General features: G+C 58.8%; 1 protein-coding gene across 33 annotated transcripts in view; it reads left to right on the top strand.

Annotated features, from left to right (window-relative positions):
• Positions 1 to 19,426, top strand: part of CACNA1G (calcium voltage-gated channel subunit alpha1 G) — a 61,999-nt gene that overhangs the window by 5,513 nt on the left and 37,060 nt on the right. For all 33 annotated transcript variants that reach the window (XM_032872101.1, XM_032872081.1, XM_032872099.1 and 30 more), the window contains exons 2-9: positions 2,512 to 2,623; positions 2,779 to 2,912; positions 3,310 to 3,407; positions 5,500 to 5,659; positions 6,158 to 6,458; positions 6,629 to 6,721; positions 8,868 to 9,651; positions 11,576 to 11,952. In XM_032872101.1, coding sequence (XP_032727992.1) covers positions 2,512 to 2,623; positions 2,779 to 2,912; positions 3,310 to 3,407; positions 5,500 to 5,659; positions 6,158 to 6,458; positions 6,629 to 6,721; positions 8,868 to 9,651; positions 11,576 to 11,952 — 2,059 coding nt within the window. The remainder of the gene's footprint in view (positions 1 to 2,511; positions 2,624 to 2,778; positions 2,913 to 3,309; positions 3,408 to 5,499; positions 5,660 to 6,157; positions 6,459 to 6,628; positions 6,722 to 8,867; positions 9,652 to 11,575; positions 11,953 to 19,426) is intronic.

The following is a 19,426-nucleotide window of genomic DNA, read 5'->3' as shown; positions in this document are numbered from 1 at the left end:
TTATGGCAACAAGGGAACATCACACGGTGACATAAGGCCATGTTCCCAAGGAAACGAGCCTTACCCTGAGAAGGGTGAAAGACCCCCATCCTCATTAATTATTTCTGTTCAGATTGTGCCCCAGGTCCCTGTGCCTTAGTATCTTCTCTGTCCATTAACGGTTACCTATAGGGATGGGGAAAGGTAGAGAGCAAACAGGATGAACCTGAGATGTACTAAATTCCCAAGGGGACCCCTGACAAGGGGTTTCCATGGTCCAGAGCTGGAGATGGGGTTATTTGGAGGCAGAATCTAGCTATAAGAGGCCCCAGGGTGAGCATGTAGAAGGTGGGAACAGAAGGAGTCCCAGCCCCTTTGTGATGTCCCTTCCGCCCCCTCCCCCATTGTTATCAGTGTATCCCTGTTGAGGCAAACAAGACAGGAAAACATGACAGGAGATCCAGTGGCTTCTAAGCAGGGAGACTGAAGGATTGATCAATTCATTCATTCATTCGTTTGTTCGTTTGTTTCCTCCACATATCGTCTGCCACATGCCAGGAGCTACTGTCCACTTCGTAGGGGATACGAGCGTGTATCTGAGTGTCCCTGCTTCAGCAAGGGGGATGAGACTAGTGCACAGACGGCATGGGGCGTGGCGGCATCCCTGCCGTTCAAGAGGTCCAAATAGGTGTTCCAGGAGCCCCTTTTCCCAAGAGAACTGCCCACAGCCCCCCTTGTAGAGATAACTGCTCATGTGGGTCCCTTCCCTGCAGAGAAGAGGGGGCTAGCTTGAGGAATGCAGACCAGTTATTGAGGGTAATTGTGTCCTTCCCTTTCCAGAGAATCACCCCAAGACAGCTCCCTCCCCATCCTCCTTTTTCCAGGGTGACCCCTGGCTGACCCCCCTTCTGGGGAGACGTCCATTCGGCTCAGGTTCCACTCTAGAAAACAGCTCCAAGGAAACAGAACACTCTCTTGATTTCCCCCTTCCATCTACTTACCCCCAAAACCTAGAACTATTTTTTTTTCTTTACTCTTATTCTGGTGAGGAGGAGGTGGAGGCTTGGGAAACTGCAGTGCCTTGCCTGTTTGGGTGCCTGTCGGTGGGAAGGGATGTGAGGGCAAAGGGCCTAAGTGGCAGAGAGGCCTAGGAGGGGATCGAGGGTGTCCTGAGCTGCCGCGGAGTGGGGTGGCTGGGACCAGCTGGGAGGAAATTCCTGGCATCCCCGGACAGAGCCTTTGCACTCCAGAAGTGAGATTATGACAGGAAGATTCCCCTGCCCTAGGTCCTCTGTGCCCCAGTGTGGCTTGGTGGGTCGTGCGGTGGGCTGCCACAACACCCTCCACCCCCCTCCCTGAAGCCCCTCCTTAGCCCCGTCTCCACTCTCCGCTCCCTTCTATCTTCTTTGTTCTCCCCACCCCGTATTTCCTTTAGAAAAAGAGGATGCTGGACCACTTCTCTGTGGGTCCCACGTCCAGACCCTTCTAAGGTCCAGAACCCACTTCAGACATTCTCCCGTTGATGGGCTGGAAGTCAGGCCCTTACTAAAATCCACCCCGTGGAAAGACTCGCAGTCCGTGTGTGCAGAGTACTGTCAGCTTTGCGTGGGGTGGGGACTCCCATCCAGCCCGGGGCCTGGTATGCGGTGGGTCCTCATTGTGTCAATGCAGGAGTGTGTTTGGAGGCTACCTGAGGGCTCCAGGAGGCCAGGGGCAGGGTGGGCACTTGGAGAGGGGGTGACAGGCTCTGGTGCTGTGGTGGAGAACAGCTACGGCTGCGGACCCTCTTGCCGTAGACCCTCTTGCGCACCCCTGCCCGTCTGACCGGTGCCTGCACAGTCCCGCCAGCCCCTCCCCTGCACACCGGAGCCACTGTGGCAGCCGCTGTCCCAGATTGGAAGCTCGGACGCCTCGGTCCCATTGCGGCTTCTCCCGTGACCTTCAGCGTAGGACTTGGGCTCTCCCGGGCCTCCGTGCACTTGGGTTCCAGGGAAGAACGCGATCCGCCCCAGATACCTCTCGGGGCTGTTGTGAGCATCAGATGTGGCGTGGCGCGAAAGCGCTTGGTAAACTGTAAGGCAGGCATAATCCGACTTTAGGTTTGTGTCACACATTCACTGCCTTCTCTCATTTGCTTCTCACATCTTCCCCGGGCGGTAGGACAGAAGAGGATTCAGATTCAGCTGCACACTCTTGGTGTCTGGCATTTCCACAGGCACGATCGATTTTATCCCCCAAATGGCTTGTGCAAATAGTCAGGGTATTTGTGGCTTTTCCTACTTTATAGCCGAGGAAGCTGGGTGCGGAGAGGTGATGGCCAAGATGGGCCTGGGCCTGGGCTTGGGCCTGGGCTCGGGCCTGAGCTCGGTCAGACACGTGGGCCCCGTCTCAGATGGCAGAGGGCGGCGGGAGGGGTAGTGGGGGGGTTGGGGGGAGGATGAGAAGCAGGAGGTGCTGGGGTGGGCTGGGGTGGGGGGCGCAGGTGCGGCTGCAGCCCCTGCCAGCTGTTTCCTTGACCAACCCCCCGGATACCTGGTTTGAGCGTATCAGCATGTTGGTCATCCTTCTCAACTGTGTGACCCTGGGCATGTTCCGGCCATGTGAGGACATCGCCTGTGACTCCCAGCGCTGCCGGATCCTGCAGGTGAGTTGGGGGGCATTGGGGGAGGGGGCATCCTGAGTTGAGTAACTGCTGAAATGTCTCTGGGAGGGGCCCTGACCCCGCTGGTGGGGGGAGGGAGTGGGGGGGTTGTTCCCCCCCCCCCCCCCCGTTTCCAAAACCCCTCATCCCCACCCCAGGCCTTTGACGACTTCATCTTTGCCTTCTTCGCCGTGGAGATGGTGGTGAAGATGGTGGCCTTGGGTATCTTCGGGAAAAAGTGTTACCTGGGAGACACTTGGAACCGGCTTGACTTCTTCATCGTCATTGCAGGGTGAGGACCTGGGCTGGAGGTGGGAGAGCAACGGCCGGATCAGTCCCTGCCCCAGGACCAGGGTCCTGGGCCCCAGCACTGCCCCCCACCCCCTGCCCCGCCCATTCCAGCCGTGCTTTCTCCTGGCTGTCCCCTCAGGGTCTGAGGCGGTCTTGCCTGTGAAGCTCCAGCCCTTGCTTCCACGTCCTCCTCTGTTTATTCTTCCATGGGGATCTGCCCTTGGCTTGGGGGTGGCCTTGCCCCCAGGCAGAGAGCTGGCTCTTCGGGGTCCCTTGGTGGAGGAGAGGGAGGAGTCAGAGGTTTGCTGCCGCACCGCAGCAAGATTCCTCACTGACCTCTTTTGACCCCCGTGGCGGCCTCAGACTCAAAGGGCCTCCCTTTGGGCCCCTCCCCGCAGGATGCTGGAGTATTCGCTGGACCTGCAGAATGTCAGCTTCTCAGCTGTCAGGACAGTCCGCGTGCTGCGACCGCTCAGGGCCATTAACCGGGTGCCCAGTGAGTGACCCCTTGGCCCTCAGCCCCTGGAGGGAGAGCCCCCAGAGGAAATCTGGAAACCCCAGATCCCACCCCTTCCTCCTGACCACTCACCGGCCTCATCAGGGCCTGGCAGTCCGAGGCAGATCTCATCAGACAAGGGCTCCGTGGGGAGCTGGGGCCACTGGAGCCAACGGAGCCCCCACACCGGCCTGTGGCCCTGGGAGAGTTTCCTGAAAAGACCATCCCCCTTATTTGAGCCTGATCTGGGGGTCAGAATCTCAGACATGTCTCAAATGACTCCTTCCCTTCAGCTAGAGGACAGCTCCCTCCAGGGGAACAGGGGTGAGTGGAAAGGGGGAGGAGAGGCGGGTAGGCCAGGAGGGGTGGGTACAGCGTGTAATGGTGTTTTCTAGCTAGAACAGCCTTTCACGCACTCGGGCTCCCACGAGTGAGACCATACTAGCCACGCTGAGCATGACTTCTCTCCAGACAAGGCCACTCCATGTCTCACCCTCCGCCTGTGTCCCATTCCTCCTTCCCACCCCCTTCCAACCCACTGCCGCAACTGACTGCGGGACCATTATCTAAATTAAACCGCATTGGTTTCCTGAGCCAGCCAAGCTTTGGCAGCTCTAGCTCCCCCTACATCCTGGCCCCCCCCCACCCTTGCTCAGGCCCCCTTTGCAAGTCCCCAACCTACACAGGCTGCAAATGGTCTCCACCTTGGTCCCGGGAGTCAGGGGTGGGGGATAGGAGCATGTTTCTGGGGCTCTGTGCCTGATGTAGCGGCAGCCCCCTATGCTGTGTGTGTGTTTGTGTGTGTGTGTGCATGTGTGTGCGTGTATATGAGATGCGGCTGCCTTTGGGTGGGCAGTGCTGCTCCGTGTCCTCCGGGCTTCGGGACGTTAGTGTTAACAGGAGCCCCAGACAAGGGGCACGCCCGCTCTCGCCGCCTCTCCCACCCCAGGTGATGGCTGGCAGATTTATAGGCCTCTGTCTAACCACCAGTGTAATTCCCTTAATGCAAACCCTGAGGAATTGATCTCAGCTGGAGCCCAGAGGAGCTGAAGGAGTTTGAGGCTGGAGGAGGGGGTGAGGGACTGAGTGAGAAGGCCGGGCTTGAAAGGCCAGGCAGGACGGCCGCAGGGCACCAGGAGGGTTAATCAGCTGTTGCCTAGAAGGGTCTTCTTCTGGAGGGGCAGGGGGCCATGAGTGGCATTTGGGGGGTCAAAACCAGCCATTAGAGATCTGTGTGCATAACAAGGGTTTGGTGGCCTGGGGGTGGTTCAGAGCAGGTGGGGTATGGAATGGTATGGAATCCTGGACCTGGAATGAGGAGCCAGGGCAGTATCTCCAACAAGTCTGGAGGGGGAGGGGCTCTGGTGGCCTGCTAATTGATGGTCACTGGAGAAGATGGCCTTGTGTCTCCTCACCTCCGATGTGGGGCTCTGTATCAACAGAGAATGGACCCAGCAGGGGGCTCAGAACCATAGCGAAGCTCAGGGGGTCTGGACCCTTGCTGAGGGTCTGGCTTTCGAAGTGAGGTTGCTTCCTTGCGGACCTTCCTCCTGGAGTTCTCTGCCTCAGTTTCCCCAAAGACTGCAGTGGTGATAACTGATGACTTAGGAAGATCAGGTGACTGTGTCAGGTGAGAGGCGTGTGTGTGTGTGTGTGTGTGTGTGTGTGTGTGTGTGTACATTGGGAGGCGGGGTCTAGAAGTAGAACGCCGGGCAGCTCTGTGATATTGGACAAGTCCTATCAGTTCTCTGAGCCTCCTCGATCCTCCTCTGTGAGCTGAGATGGTGTGGGGAGGTAGCAGGGCTGTGGTGCAGGAGAGACGAGCTTTGGAACCCTCGAGCACTCTGGCTCCTCCTTGGTGGTCTTATGTGCTGATTCATATGGATGGGGCAAGAGGGACGGTGGGCAGGGGCTTGGGGCTGCCAGGCCTGCCTGTGGAATTAGAGGTGTCCATTGGTCTCCCCTCCAGCTTGAACTGGGTGTCTCTGCCTGGGAAACCCCTATGGGCCCCCTCTGGGTGTGCTGTCAGGCCCGTGGCAGCTGGCCTAGGCCGGCCAGCCTGGCACCCCCAGCGTGGCTTCTGCCCCCACAGGCATGCGCATCCTTGTCACGCTGCTGCTGGACACGCTGCCCATGCTGGGCAACGTCCTTCTGCTCTGCTTCTTTGTCTTCTTCATCTTCGGTATCGTCGGCGTCCAGCTGTGGGCAGGGCTGCTCCGTAACCGATGCTTCCTGCCGGAGAATTTCAGCCTGTGAGTGTCGCCCGGGCTGGGGACGGGGGTGGGGACCTCTGGTTGCAGGGCTGAACCCACCCCCGTCCCCACTGCCGTTGACATCGCTGTCTGCACGTCGGGGACACATGTGGTTCTCAAACTTGGCTACACATTGAAGTCATCTGGGGAATTAGAAAAAAATTCCTAAGGCGTGGGTCCCCTACAGGCTCCGATTTCATGCGCGGCCATGGCGATCCTTACAAGCTCCTCCGTGAGCCTGGTGGGCAGCCATGTTAGAATACTGTCGCCCTAGGGCATAACCTTCCCCAATCCCGACTCTGGAATTTCACCCTCAGTCTGCACACTCCCAGTGCCCTCCAACCCACACCCAGGAATCCCTGCCCCCGGCTGCTGCACGCCCAGCTCTCGTCCCCGCCCAGCTCACTCTGCAGGTCTCACGACATCCACGCAGCTCATCCTTCCTGGGGTGTCTCCCTGGAGACCCCTGCTCTCAGCTCCTCACTGTCCCCCCTGCAGCCCCCTGAGTGTGGACCTGGAACGCTATTACCAGACGGAGAATGAGGATGAGAACCCCTTCATCTGCTCTCAGCCGCGGGAGAATGGCATGCGCTCATGCAGGAGTGTGCCCACGCTGCGAGGGGAGGGCGGCGGCGGCCCCCCCTGTGGCCTGGACTATGAGGCCTACAACAGCTCCAGCAATACCACCTGTGTGAACTGGAACCAGTACTACACCAACTGCTCTGCTGGGGAGCACAACCCCTTCAAGGGCGCCATCAACTTCGACAACATCGGCTATGCCTGGATTGCCATCTTCCAGGTGGGACTGCCCGGGCACCGAGACGTTCCCTGGAACGCAAGCACCAGGACGTAGTCCTGTCTTGGAGCAGGCGGTCCTCAGGGCTGGGAGGGGGCTGGGGCCTCTGAGGAGATCACAGGAGGATTTAGCCACCCCCACCAAGTCAGCCTCTCCCTCTGCGCCCTCCCCAGGTCATCACACTGGAGGGCTGGGTCGACATCATGTACTTTGTCATGGATGCTCATTCGTTCTACAATTTCATCTACTTCATCCTCCTCATCATCGTGAGTGATTCCTTGGGCCCCTGTGGGAAGAGGGGTCCTGGGGAAACAGGTGGGAGGAGTCCAGAGAGGGGAACGCTAGCTTGGTCTCAGGACTTGGTCTCTACTCAGGTAGAGAGGGCACCTGTCATGAGGAGTCAGGAGTAAATCCAAGGTCAAGGCTTGGTTCTATCACTTAGTACCTTGGGCAAGTCTTTCCCCATGAGCCCCCCAGCCCCACCCATGGCCTCTGCTTCCTTATCAGTAAAATGGGTGATTCTCAACCCAGAGTGTATTGGGAAATAGCAAAGCGTGGTCTTGTTTTCACGAGGTATAGGGGAGCACTACTGGCATTTGGCTGGGGGGCTGGGGAGAGACAGTAAGTGTCTTGACATGACTGTCCTGCAAACAGAATCATACCATCCAGACTCCCTGGCATTCAGTGTTGAGAAACACTACACGACCTCTTGTTTTTTCCAGCTCAGAAGCTCCAAGGCTTCACAAGGGCAGAAGACAGAGTCAAGGGTCCCCATGTTTGATGCTTGTCATCCCTACCATTCCCAGTTCATAACTGAACTGCTACTACTGGTAGTTAGTATTTTTTGAGCACTTATTATGCACCACTCCTACTCTCAACACTTTTTATGTGCTGGTGCCTTTAGTCCTCACCACGATCCCATTATCATCTCCATTCTGCAGAGGGGAAACCCACGTTTCCTCGTTTGTCTGACCCCATCATGGGTTCCACGTGTGCACTGGATGTATCTGGCCGGGCAGGGGAGGTGGGGCAAGCTGGGGGTGGGAGTTGGGGGGGGGCATCTTCTAAAGGAGGACTCTGAGCTTCAGAAGCCCGAGAATTCAACCCCAGGCTACAGGCTCCAAGCCCAGCCCTTCTCTAGGTCACCAAGAGGACAGAGTGATAGGTCACCAAGGGACAGAGCCAGAGCGAGGGACAGATACTGAGAAAGAGAGATTAAGACAGAGAGTAAGATCTACTTGGGACCTAGGGCAAACTCTGGAGAGAGATGGAGACCTACTAAGACAGCTCTGGGAGAGAGGCAGAGGGTGGGTCCTAGGAAAGAACCAGTCATCCAGGCCATGCCCTCCTGCCCCTTGCATGTGGACGAGGGGCCAGGTTTGGTTCCTATTCCCATCCCCCACCATCACCTGGGGGGCATCGAGGCCCGCATCTCTAGGAAGCGTGGTCTTTTCAGTATGCTTCTCTCTGTGAGCCTGGGGGAGGGGAAGGATGCAGACAGGGTGGTAAGGGGCCTAGTTTCCACCCACACACCCGTGAAAAATCTTCCAAACAGCTCTCTGGAATCATATTAGTGAAGCTAATTATCATAATTACTAGGACACAATCTAGAAAAAAAATCTGCTCTGTCACCATAAATATTCATTTCCTTCACTCTGGATTATTGTCCCAGCAATGGCTATCCCGGAGTCCTGGAGAAACTGAGGCATGGGGACAGGGACAAGGGAGTGTGGGCAAGTCAGGGATGGCAGCTTGGCTAGTCTTCAGGGATCAGGGCTCAGCCCGTTACCTGGCTGGGGGAGGGGAGAGGCACAGGGAAAGAAGATACAGGCAAAGCTAATGGTCAGGAGGGTAGTGAGGCCCTATGGTTGAGGGTCCCACCCAAAGGCATGCAGCTAGATGTGGGATTCGAGGCAGGAGTCTTGGGAATAGTGTTTCTGTCAAGACCTCAAAGGCTCAATCCAATGTGAGAACCCCATGTCCTCAAGATTGCATTCATCTCTATAGCCTTCTCTGCTTCTAATGGGAACTGGGGAGGGGTGCTCAGAATCTCCACGGCTGGCCGTGGTTGGGGGCAGGGAATTTGGGAGAAATCTTTGCGGGATACCATTATGATGAATAACCATGCCTTGGAATTCTATAGAGCTTGGTTCAAGTCTCAGCTTCGCTGTGAGCTTGCTGAATGATTTTGGGCAAATGCCTTGACCTCTCTGAGCCTGTTTCCTCACCCGTCAGACGGAGGTTATAGAAGTGCCACCTCTCGAAACTGTCACAAGAATAAAGAGAATGAGATCATGCTGGGACAGTAACGGAGCCCAGCGCCTGGCGGGTACGAGTGCTTGGGATGTGGCTACTGGCCTGACAGTGCCCTTTTCTTCAGGACATCTCCTCTTCCTGTCCCCACCCCAACAGGTGGGCTCCTTCTTCATGATCAACCTGTGCCTGGTGGTGATCGCCACGCAGTTCTCAGAGACCAAGCAGCGGGAAAGCCAGCTGATGCGGGAACAGCGCGTGCGGTTTCTGTCCAATGCCAGCACCCTGGCCAGCTTCTCTGAGCCAGGCAGCTGCTACGAGGAGCTGCTCAAGTACTTGGTATACATCCTCCGGAAAGCGGCGCGTAGGCTGGCCCAGGTCTCCAGGGCAGTGGGTGTGCGGGCTGGGCTGCTGAGCGGCCCAGTGCCCCGCAGCAGCCAGGAGCCCCAGCCCGGCGGGAGCTGCTCTCGCTCTCACCGCCGTCCATCCGTGCACCACCTGGTGCACCATCACCACCATCACCATCATCACTACCACCTGGGCAATGGGACGCTGCGGGCCCCACGGGCCAGCCCTGAGATTCAGGACCGGGATGCCAGTGGGTCCCGCCGGCTCATGCTGCCTCCGCCCTCAACGCCTGCCCTCTCCGGGGGCCCTCCGGGGGGCGCAGAATCTGTGCACAGCTTCTACCATGCTGACTGCCACCTGGAGCCAGTCCGCTGCCAGGCACCCCCTCCCAGGTCACCATCTGAGGAGTCAGGCAGGACTGTGGGCAGTGGGAAGGTGTACCCCACGGTGCACACCAGCCCTCCCCCAGAGACACTGAAGGAGAGAGCGCTGGTGGAGGTGGCCCCCACCTCTGGACCGCCCACGCTCACCAGCCTCAACATCCCAGCCGGGCCCTACAGCTCCATGCATAAGCTGCTGGAGACACAGAGCACAGGTAAGGACTCCAGGGTAGGGGTGGGGGCATGCTGGGGCCCTGGCCTAGGGGCTGGGTGGTGTCCCAGAGAGGCCTGGGGACCTGGCGTTGGGAGGTCCGGCCCCTGATTCCTATTCTGCCACTCGAGGCCTTGGAACCTTGGAATCAGTCCCGTCGCTTCTTTGAGGCTTGAGTTTCTCATCCCTTCAAATGGGAGTCTGAATTCTTGCATTGTCATGAGAAGAAGAATGATTGTGGGATGAACACTGGCTAGGCGCCCTCCTCTACACTGTTTGCAAGAAGACCCAACACATGTTGGCCAACTGGTCTGTGCCTGCCACATGCTTTGCAGGCAGAAGCTCATTGGAGCCTCTCAACAGTTTAGATGATAAGCTTTCTCATCATCCCCATTGTACCGATGAGAAAAAGGAGGCCCAGAGAGGTGGCTTGGCTTGACTCGTGTGCCCAAGGTTATGCCACTGGTGAGGGATGAACTCAGGGCTGTGTGCCTCCGAGGCCCCAAGGGGAGGTGATGTGTGACGGTGGACTGCCTCGAGCTCCATGCTGAGGGGACTCTTGTAAACACCAGTCTCGTTGGCTCCCCACGGGGAGACCAGGGGCCTAGAGCAGCAAGTCCTCCAGGGGCTGCTAGCCTGGCGAGAGGGACACCCGGTGTCACAGGGGAAGTGAGACACTCACCACCTCTGGGCGTTCCCCCACCCCGTCAGACAGGGGTGGCGAGCCCTCCCCCGAAAACAGACTCTCTGTTGCTGAAGCCCAGGGTTTCGGGAAGGATGTGGCACGTGGGAGCAGTGGGGTACGTGTGGGATGTCATGCGGGCATGTGGGCCGGGACAGGAAGGAGCCGTCCCAGAACACCACGGGCAGGCCTTCCAAGCCAGCTTTCCTGCCACCCTGCCGGGAGATGGAAGCCAGGCCCACGCATGTGTGTTTCGGTCCCCTCCTTTGTAGAAGGCAGGCGTGGGGCCGTGGTCATTGACGGCGATCTCTCCCGCCTGCAGTGAGAGGGGACATGTTGTTGGATATTTCTTGGGGGCGGGGCCCTGGGTGAGGTGTCTGGGCCTCGCCGGACCTACTTTCCCGGGGCGTTTGCTGAGCTTCCCTCCAGTGCTTTGGTCCTATGATCCAAGCTGGATTTCAGTGGACAACGATGTCTTGGGACAGGTCACTGCGTGCATGAGTGTGTGCTGTCTGGTGTGTGTGGATGTGTGGATGTGTGCACAAAGGGGTCTGGTGTGCGTAGGGGTGCTTGTGCACGGGTGTGTTTAGCGTCCATGTATGTATGTGCACACGTGTATCTGGTGTGTGAAGTTTGTGTGTGCACATGCTAGGGTGCTGCTGTGGTCCGTGCGCGTGCCCAGGTATGCGCATGCGTAGCCCAGGTGCCTTATATAATGTGCATGCATGTGTGCACGCGTGTTTTCAGCTGTGCAGGTATGCATGGTTCACAAATGGTACATGTAAGGACATAGTGCGTGTGTGCATGCGAGTGTGTGCACACTGCATGTATGTGTGTGTCTGGGGGTGGAGTTACAGGAGCACACATCTGTGTGTGTGTGTGTGTGTGTGTGTGTGTGTGTATCTTAAGGGCCCCTTGGGAAATGCAGCTCTGCACGGTGTGGGTGCAGGGCTGGCTTTCCTGGGAAGGAGAGCTGGTCTGGGCTCCTTGCTAAAGGCTCCGCAGACAGGGGAGCTGCCCAGGACCTCAGGGAACATCAAGTCCACCTGCCAAACCCCAGGACCCCCAGTAGGGACTGTCCGTGGAATGCTGTTGGCAATCACTGTCCCTGGCCTGCTCAGTGCCTAGCAGCTCCCCTGTCATTTCAAGAACCCCACACTCCCCAACTCATTTTATAGACACTGGGAGGGAAGGGCCACCCCAATAAGAAGCTCTGGAGCCTCTAACCTCTGCCCTCCCATCCTAGGCGCCTGCCAAAGCTCTTGCAAGATCTCCAGCCCTTGCTTGAAGGCAGACAGTGGAGCCTGTGGGCCAGACAGCTGCCCCTACTGTGCCCGGGTGGGGGCGGGGCCGGTGGAGCTGGCCGGCCATGAGATGCCCGACTCAGACAGCGAGGTGGTGTATGAGCTCACGCAGGATGCCCAGCACAGCGACGTCCGGGACCCCCACAGCCGGCAACGACAGAACCTGGGGCTGGACGTGGAGCCCAACTCTGTGCTGGCCTTCTGGAGGCTGATCTGTGACACTTTCCGGAAGATCGTGGACAGCAAGTATTTTGGTCGGGGAATCATGATCGCTATCCTGGTCAACACACTGAGCATGGGCATCGAGTACCATGAACAGGTAGGGGTGTGTGCAAGGGCATGGTCCCTGGGACGGGGGATCCTCTGCCTTCCTCCCCTCCTACCCCCACTTCCCCATTTCTTCCTCATGCTGCTAGCCTGATGGCGGGGAGGAGGACAGGAAGGAGGTACACCAATGCGTGGGGACTTTGGAGGGTGACAAACAGTGAATGTCACGCAGTCTGTGTGTATGGATGTTGCCTGAGGCAGGGGCAGGATCTGAGCCGCGTGTGTTCTATCTGGGAAGGCTTCTCAGAGGAAGTGGCCTTCGAAGGATGAGTGAGTGGCGAGCAACCCATGTGGGTAGGGCCTCTCCATAGGGACAAATCATTGGAAGAGATTCGGGTCTTTGGAGAAGATATAGGGTAGGGCAGAAGGTGTTGGGGATCCCCCGGCCCAGCACTGGGCCCCTCCAGCCTTCACCTGACTTGGTCATTGCGGGGGTAACTCACTAGAGGTTGGTAGGGGTGAGGAGGAGAGGATTGGTGGCTGCATCTCAGATGGAGTGGAGGCCTGTCCCGTAGGGAGGGAGGCCATCTGGTCCCGGCCTCCGTTCCGGGAGCCTTGCCGTGAGTGAGGCGGTTGGTGGATGACAAGGCCTGGCGTGGTGAAGGGACTCGAAACCGTCGCGTTTGAGGAATCGTTCTAAGAACTGGATGTTTAGTCAGGAGAAGAGGAGGCTCAGCAGGGCCAGGCGAGCTGTCTTCAAATATTTGAAGGGCTGTCATGTGGAAGAGGGAGCAGGCTTGTTTTGTGGGGCCGATCGTTGCAAGCCATGGGATCTGGGCTGAGTTGAAGGAGGCTGTTCTCACTCCCAGAGCTGTGAAAGAACACGAAGGGTGGCCTGGGGACCCCACTGCCCCCAGCCCTCCCCACACCAGTTGCACGGGCCCCATGGGGTCTCCCAACAGAGTTCCTTCTGCAAGGCAGCCCCTTGCCCCAGTTTGGTCTTCTAGGTCACCCCTTGGCTGAACCTTGGAAAAGCTGGCGGTGGGGGGGGGAGCATCAGTCCGTGCTGCCACCTCAGGCTTCTGTGTTCCAGCCTCCCTGAGGCTCAGGAAGGGGACTGGGCTGCCAGAACTTGACCTTCTCTGGTAGAGAGCTGAGATGAGGCACTTCCCCTGCCCCTGGTGTGGCGGGGATGTGGAAGAGCTGGGGGTGGGGGGCTGGCCACAGTGGCTAGGTGGGCCTCATGGGGGAGGGCAGGGGAGGGTGTGGGGCAAGGCTGGGGAGCACAGGTCCAAGCCAGGGCTGGAGCTGATGTGAGATGTTCATTTTTTAGGGCAATCAGAATCCCCTCCCCCACCCTCTATACCTTTCATGTTGTGGGCACCCAGCTGCCCGGTTCAGCCAGATGCACCCCCCCAGACCCAGCCCCTCCCCCCTCGCCCTCATACCATGTTGGCACCCCTTCCTCTTGCCTCAACATTCCCCCCCACCAGGTGGCTCTGCCCTATTCCCTCTTCTTGGAGGTAAGGCGCAGGGAGAGGGAGTACACCAGCCACGGTGCCGGCAGGTGGGGAGTACGCTGCGGTGAGCGTGTTGTGTCTGGGCGCCTGGGGCGTGGGTGTGTGTGCACACGCCCACCCAGCCAGCCTCCTGGGAAGAGGTGCTCCACTCTGCCAGGCTGGTGGGGGCAGCCTGCTCTGCCGCTGGGACACAGCCAGTGGTAGGCCTAACCTCCCATTACCCTGAACCTCAGCCTCCTCTGCCTCCACCCAGTTCCAGCGAAGGTCAGATGCCCCTCCCCTGGGGGGTGGGGGGGATGCTGCACCTTGCAACCTGTCCTGGCTGAGGCTGCTGGTGGAGGCTTTGGCTGCACTGGGAAGACGCTGAGTCACAGAGACTGAGGGCCACCGAAGAGGCAGCAAGAAGCCTTTCAGTTAGATGTCAAGAGGGACACCCCCTCGGGGAGGAAGTAGAAGGGATCGGTCAGTGGTGCCTGCGGCTTCCCCTTGCCCGAGCTCCTGAGGAAGGCAGGGGACACCCCCCACCAAGCCCTCAGCAGCAGGGAGTCCCTACTCCATGACAAGTGAGCCAGTTTGCCCCAGTCCCTGGTTGCTGCAGGCCCCGCAGGGCTGAGTGGGAGTCCCCAGCAGGCTGGGGACAGATGACTGACTGCTGCCTGGCAGGCTCGGGGGCCAGGGGTGCTCAGAAGTCCCAGAAGCAGCCGTGGCCCTGTGCTCGCAGGCACTGCGGCGTGAACGTCCCGCCATCTGCGCCTCGGGATCTGAGCAGGCTGAGGGGGGCAGGCCGGGGGGGTGGGCAGACACGGGTGCCGAGAGACAGAGACCCAGAAGGGGAGACGGAGACGCGGAGGGAGATGGAAACCAGGAGACCAGGTCCCAGAGGGCAAAGCGAAGACCTTGAAAGAGGCAGCCATAAAGAAGGGGGGACCGAGCAGCAGGGACCGGAGGGACAGAGAGAGGGAGGGGGAGACTGACAATCGGGGAGGAGATGGAGACAGATGTAGGCATAGAGACACAGGGGTTACAGAGACAGAAGCAGAGAGGGAGCTAAAGACTGAGAACGAGACCCAGATGCAGATGAGGACATGCTGGGCAGGGCTGGAGACATGGGCTCCGGCTCGGTTGGAGCCTGTCAGACAGGGGAGGGGGAGCCGGGGTAGGACGAGAGTTGTTGGGGCGAAGACCTGAGGGAGAGTGGCAGCACATGCTGACAGACAAGGTGGTGTCCCTGCAGAACCCAGAACGAGGAGGAGATGCTGTCCGTTAATCCTGGGATTGGTCGGGAGAGGTCTGTCGTCCTAGTATTGTGTCCTTCCCCAGCAAGGAGCCCAGGTCTCTCTCCTGCCCATTGCTGCTGCCCTCCCCAGGCCTGTCCTCTCCCTCTCCCTGTCACCTACCTTACCCCTCAGTTTCCCTGCTGAGGTTGGTGACACCCCTCCTGCCCCTCTCCACTAGCAGAGGAAGCTCCCGTCTTGTCATACCCCGCCCTACCCCAGGAAGGTCCATGCTGTCCCTGCCCTCCTGCTTCCCCCACCTCTTAACCCATTGGTTCGTGAGAACTGGCAGGACTGTTTCTCCCAGAAGGACTAGTGAGGAGGACAAGGACAGGACACTGAAGAGGGAGCAAACTTGAGGATGGAGGTGTGATCCAATGGAGGGCAAGCATGTGCATGCCCCCATCCGTGAGGAAGCAGAACATGGAGCAAGGAACTTACTGTGATTTAATCATCCCTCTCTCTCACCTTCCTTCCATCCATCCATCCATCCATCCATCCACCCATCCATCCCACACACATTTCCTGCACATCGGAGTTGGGGGAACATGTCCTGATTTGTGGCGTTTAGCGTGCTTGCCAATTATTGTGGTGTAAATGCTGTCATCAAGATAGAAACGTGATGTCACTGAATATGGGGTTGGGAGGAGAAGTGTGCCTATACCAGGCCTAGGACATTGCGTCCTTCCTTTCAGAGAGGTCACCAACAAGTGAACGGTCACATTTACTTGATGCCACAGACGCTCAAAGGGGGATGTGGGTATAGTCCGGGATCTGGCCTGGGGGAGGGGGATTCCGGGAGATCCCCACACAGGATGTGATCTGGGAGTTGAGTCGGAAGGAAGAGCGAGGTGTGGCCAGTGAAGGGTGGGGTGGAGGGCACAATGTGGGGGAGGGTCAGAGGTGCCACCCACCGAACACTGAAACTGAGAGATTTGTAAGGCTCTCTGAATGAGTGGGGCGCTGGATGGGGGCTGGGATGGACAAGTAACAAGAGACCAATTTGAAAAAAAAATTCAGGGCCAGGTCCTAAGAGGCACAGGAAGGAATGTGGATTTTTTTCCTGAGGGTGATAGGTTCCCAAAAGAGGTTCTAAGCAGGTCATTGATACAAGCAGGTTTGTGTTCTATTGTGTTCTATTGAAAGTCATCTGGAGCCAAGGAGGGGAGACAGGAGGCAGGGAGTCCAAGGAGAAGGCTACTGCAGTGGTCCAGACAGCGCCTACATCTCTATCCCTGGAAGTAGAGGGAAGAGGGCCAGGAGAGCAGGCAGGTGGCTGGGTCTACAGGACTCCACACCAGTTGGAGATGGGGAAGGAAGCAGCCACGACGAGACCAGGTTCCTGCTCAGGGTGGAAGCCCTGGGCCTTGAGCAGATCGGGGCTGCAGGATGTTTGAGACAAGGCATCTGTGGGGTATCCCGGGGCATAATTAGCAGGTTGCTGGAGCTCAGAAGAGAGGGTGTCTTTGCCTGGGTCTGCTCCGAGGCCAGGCTGCTCCAGGAAGAACATTGTGGGTATGGGGAGAGGGTCCTGGGGACACAGGGGCTTCCTAATCACCCCCTTCCTGGTTCTGGGGTGCTGAGAGCAGAGGCTAAGTTCATCTTCTAGAAGAGGGACAACAGAGAGAGGTGGAGGAGGGGCGCATGTCCCAGCGGTCTCCTGGACTGAGAGAGAGGGAGGGTCCCAAGGGGACTGCCGCCCAGGCCAGCAGAGGACCGGGCAGGTGACGATTCTGCTCATAGCGCAGACTCTGGACCCATCCTGTCATTCTAGATACATGTCCAGGGAGGGTTTCTATTTTTAAGTGAGTGAGGTCAGCTGTTCAAGGCAGGGGAAGCTGGGGGTGGAGTGGGGTGGGGGTTGGAGGAGAATCCAGATGTGGCCAGTCTTACCTTTGAGGGCCCTCACAGACTGCTTTGGGATCCTGCTGAAAACTGGGGACTCTCTCCCCAGAAAACACACAGAGGCATGGACATCTCATCTCACATGTGGCCATTGAGGACAAGGGTTTATGGACACCTCCCACCCCAAGCCTAAACCTTGAGCCTTCCAGGAGTTCTTGGCCTCCAGACAGAGGAGCCCTGGCTCAGGCACCAAGGCTTCAGCCAAGCTGGACGTTGGGGGAAGATTCTTCTAGAGCCGCCCTGACCCCAGATTTCCAAAGTCTCTCCAGATGTAGGGGACGAAATGCAAGCTGCTTCGGAGCTGGCTGGCTAAGGGGGCGCTCCATTCCCTCAGCACCCTCTGGCTCTAGGCTCCCCCAGTCCAGCAAACACCACCCCCTGAGCACAGCACGCTAGAATAGAATAACAGAATGGCAGGGGGCGGGGGACGGAGCCAGACGCACCGGAGAAATTTTGGTTCTAGCTGAAAAGTTCTGCTTCATGGACGATTATGCCAAATGTCTTAAGGGAGGCTTCTGGGGACAGAGAAGAGAGGCTCACACCCAGGTGGGGGCTTGAAAGGGCTTTGCAAAGGAAGTGGCTTTTTGGAGGGGGGCGGCCCTTGAAAGATAGGTGGGACTGGCAGCTGGGGCAAGGGGCAGAGACATCTAGGTGGAAGGATGAAGGGGAATTCAGGCAGCCTGGCCTGGAAGGGCCCAGGGGGCCATGGGACACTCTGAAGGACAGTCCTTGCCTCCCCCACCCCCACTGGAGGTGTATGAGCAGGAGAGATGGGAGTCTGGCCGTGTTGAAGGAAGCCTGAGATTCCAGTGGGTGCGGGCTGGGGTGAGGGAGGGGCCCAGGGGCTATTTCTGTCCTTCAGATCAGAGGCTGTGAGGGCCCCAAGTATGGTGCTGGTGGAAAGAACCGGGAGTGGGGGCAGTAATTCCATTGGCGGGGTCTGTGGGCCCAGCACCTGCTCTTGGAGGGATGAGGGCCCACACGAATCCTAGATAAGGCCCAGGTTCCAAGACAGCATTCTGGATGGTGATGGAGCTGGCCGTCGGGGAAGGGTCAGGTTTGGAAGAGGGGGTGAGAGGGTTTGTTTGGACGCGGGCCATCCGGGGAATGCTATCAGGCAGGCTGGCTCTCCGGGTAAGGAGCCAAGGGCTCGGCGGGACATTGTTTCGTGTCCTCTGCACCCCAGTGACAGCTGAGGGGTGGGGGTCAGGGAGCTTTGGGGCAAGGGGAGACAGTGGGTCTGACTGAACTCAGGGGGGAAAGGCAGCGGGAGAGGAACCCTAGATGGGCAGGAGGTGGCACCCCCACAGGGTCGGGAAAATCAGGGGCACTGGTAGGTGGGGGGCTTGGAAGAAAGTCTGGAGAGAGCTGGGGTGCTGGGCCCTGGGGCTGGGGGAGGGCCTGAGCCTGCACTTCCAGAAAGGAGATTGGAGAAGTGAGGGAAAGAGAGATAGTGATGGACAGGCCCGGGGGCCGGGGGCCCAGGGGAGTGGGGTGTGTGTGGAGGGAGATGGAGTGTGCAGGTGGAGGAGGGGAGGAGAGAGGAGGCTGCAGGTCACGGAAGTGTTTGCGGGAAGGGCCGGGGAGCCCCCTGCAGTAGGACCCAGGGAGAGGGGATAGGGACAGGGTTGGGGAGGGCAGGGAGGGGAGGAGGGTCCGGAGCAGCTCCAGATGGGGAGAGGCCAAGCCCCCACAGCAGAGGGTTGTGAGGGAAGGTGGCTCGCTGCCTTGAGACCCCCAGCTGGCCTTGCCCCATCCAGTCGGCACAGGTTCATGACAGCAATGCTCAGCCATTCCTCAGCCGCCGCAGGGGTGGAGGTGGGGGGGGATTGACGCCCCCCCCCACCCCGAGGTCTGGGGCATGAGGGCAGCCTCACTGCACCTCGTGGTGGCTCACCATGGGCTCCGCCCAGACGTGGCTCTGGGAGGGGAGGGGTGAGGGTCCCAGCTCCAGGGGTTGAGGTCTCGGGGGCTTTGGGCTGGCTGTCTCAGGCTGAGTGAGCACTGGGGGTGCCCTGGGCCTACTCTGCTTCTGTGTTTACTTGGGACGGCTTTGAAGAGCTAGCAGGAGATTGTGGGGGGTTGCCGAAGCCACCTCTAGTTAGGGGGCACTGGGGCCCAGGGGACTCGAGGGCCTGGAAGGAGATCTGCCCAGAGAGACAGAGTTCCATGCTGGAGAGCTCCTGGAGTGTCCCGAGAGCAAGACCATGATCTGTATGGGGGTGCCTATGGACTTTCCTGGAAAGCACCCACCACCCATCAGGGTTTCCTGATTTCCCCTGGAGGAGGAGGAAGAAGGAAAAGGTCCCAGTGACCCCTGACCCCTCATTGAGGCCCTGCCTGGACCTCTCCTTCCGGGTGTGGGGCTGCATTAGGCAGGACTGTCAAAAGCCGAGGGGGAAAAAAAAAAAGCCGAGGGTAAGTGAGCCAGGGAGTCAGCATTGGGGAGCAGAGACTTCCAGGTCAGCGGAGCTGTGGGAGCTGAGGAGAGGAGGGTACAGGGGGTGCTTGGGCAGGGCTGGGGTGACCCGTACAGGCTTCTGCTCAGCGGTCACCCGGCTTGTCCGCCCCACTCGCCTTCCCTGAGTACCAGAGCCAGCTCCCAGGCCTCCTGCCTGGACCGCTTCAGTAACCCCCTAATTGGTCTCCATCTTTCCGTGTCTCTGAGCCATCAGCATGCTGCCATCACTGCAGCCAGATTAATCTTCTTAATACACCGCTCTGCACATCCCTTCCCTCGCCCTAGAAGCCCCAGTGGCAGTGTCGTGGGCAGAGACAAGTGCAGCCCTGGTGGTGGAGCAGAGTCAAAGCCATCCTGCTTGGGCTC

Source organism: Lontra canadensis, unplaced genomic scaffold (genome assembly GCF_010015895.1).
Source record: "Lontra canadensis isolate GAN:19392208 unplaced genomic scaffold, GSC_riverotter_1.0 scaffold43, whole genome shotgun sequence".
Classification (NCBI taxonomy): Eukaryota; Metazoa; Chordata; class Mammalia; order Carnivora; family Mustelidae; genus Lontra; species Lontra canadensis.
Note: the sequence above shows the minus strand (reverse complement) of the source record. Positions and strands in the feature narration are given on the sequence as shown.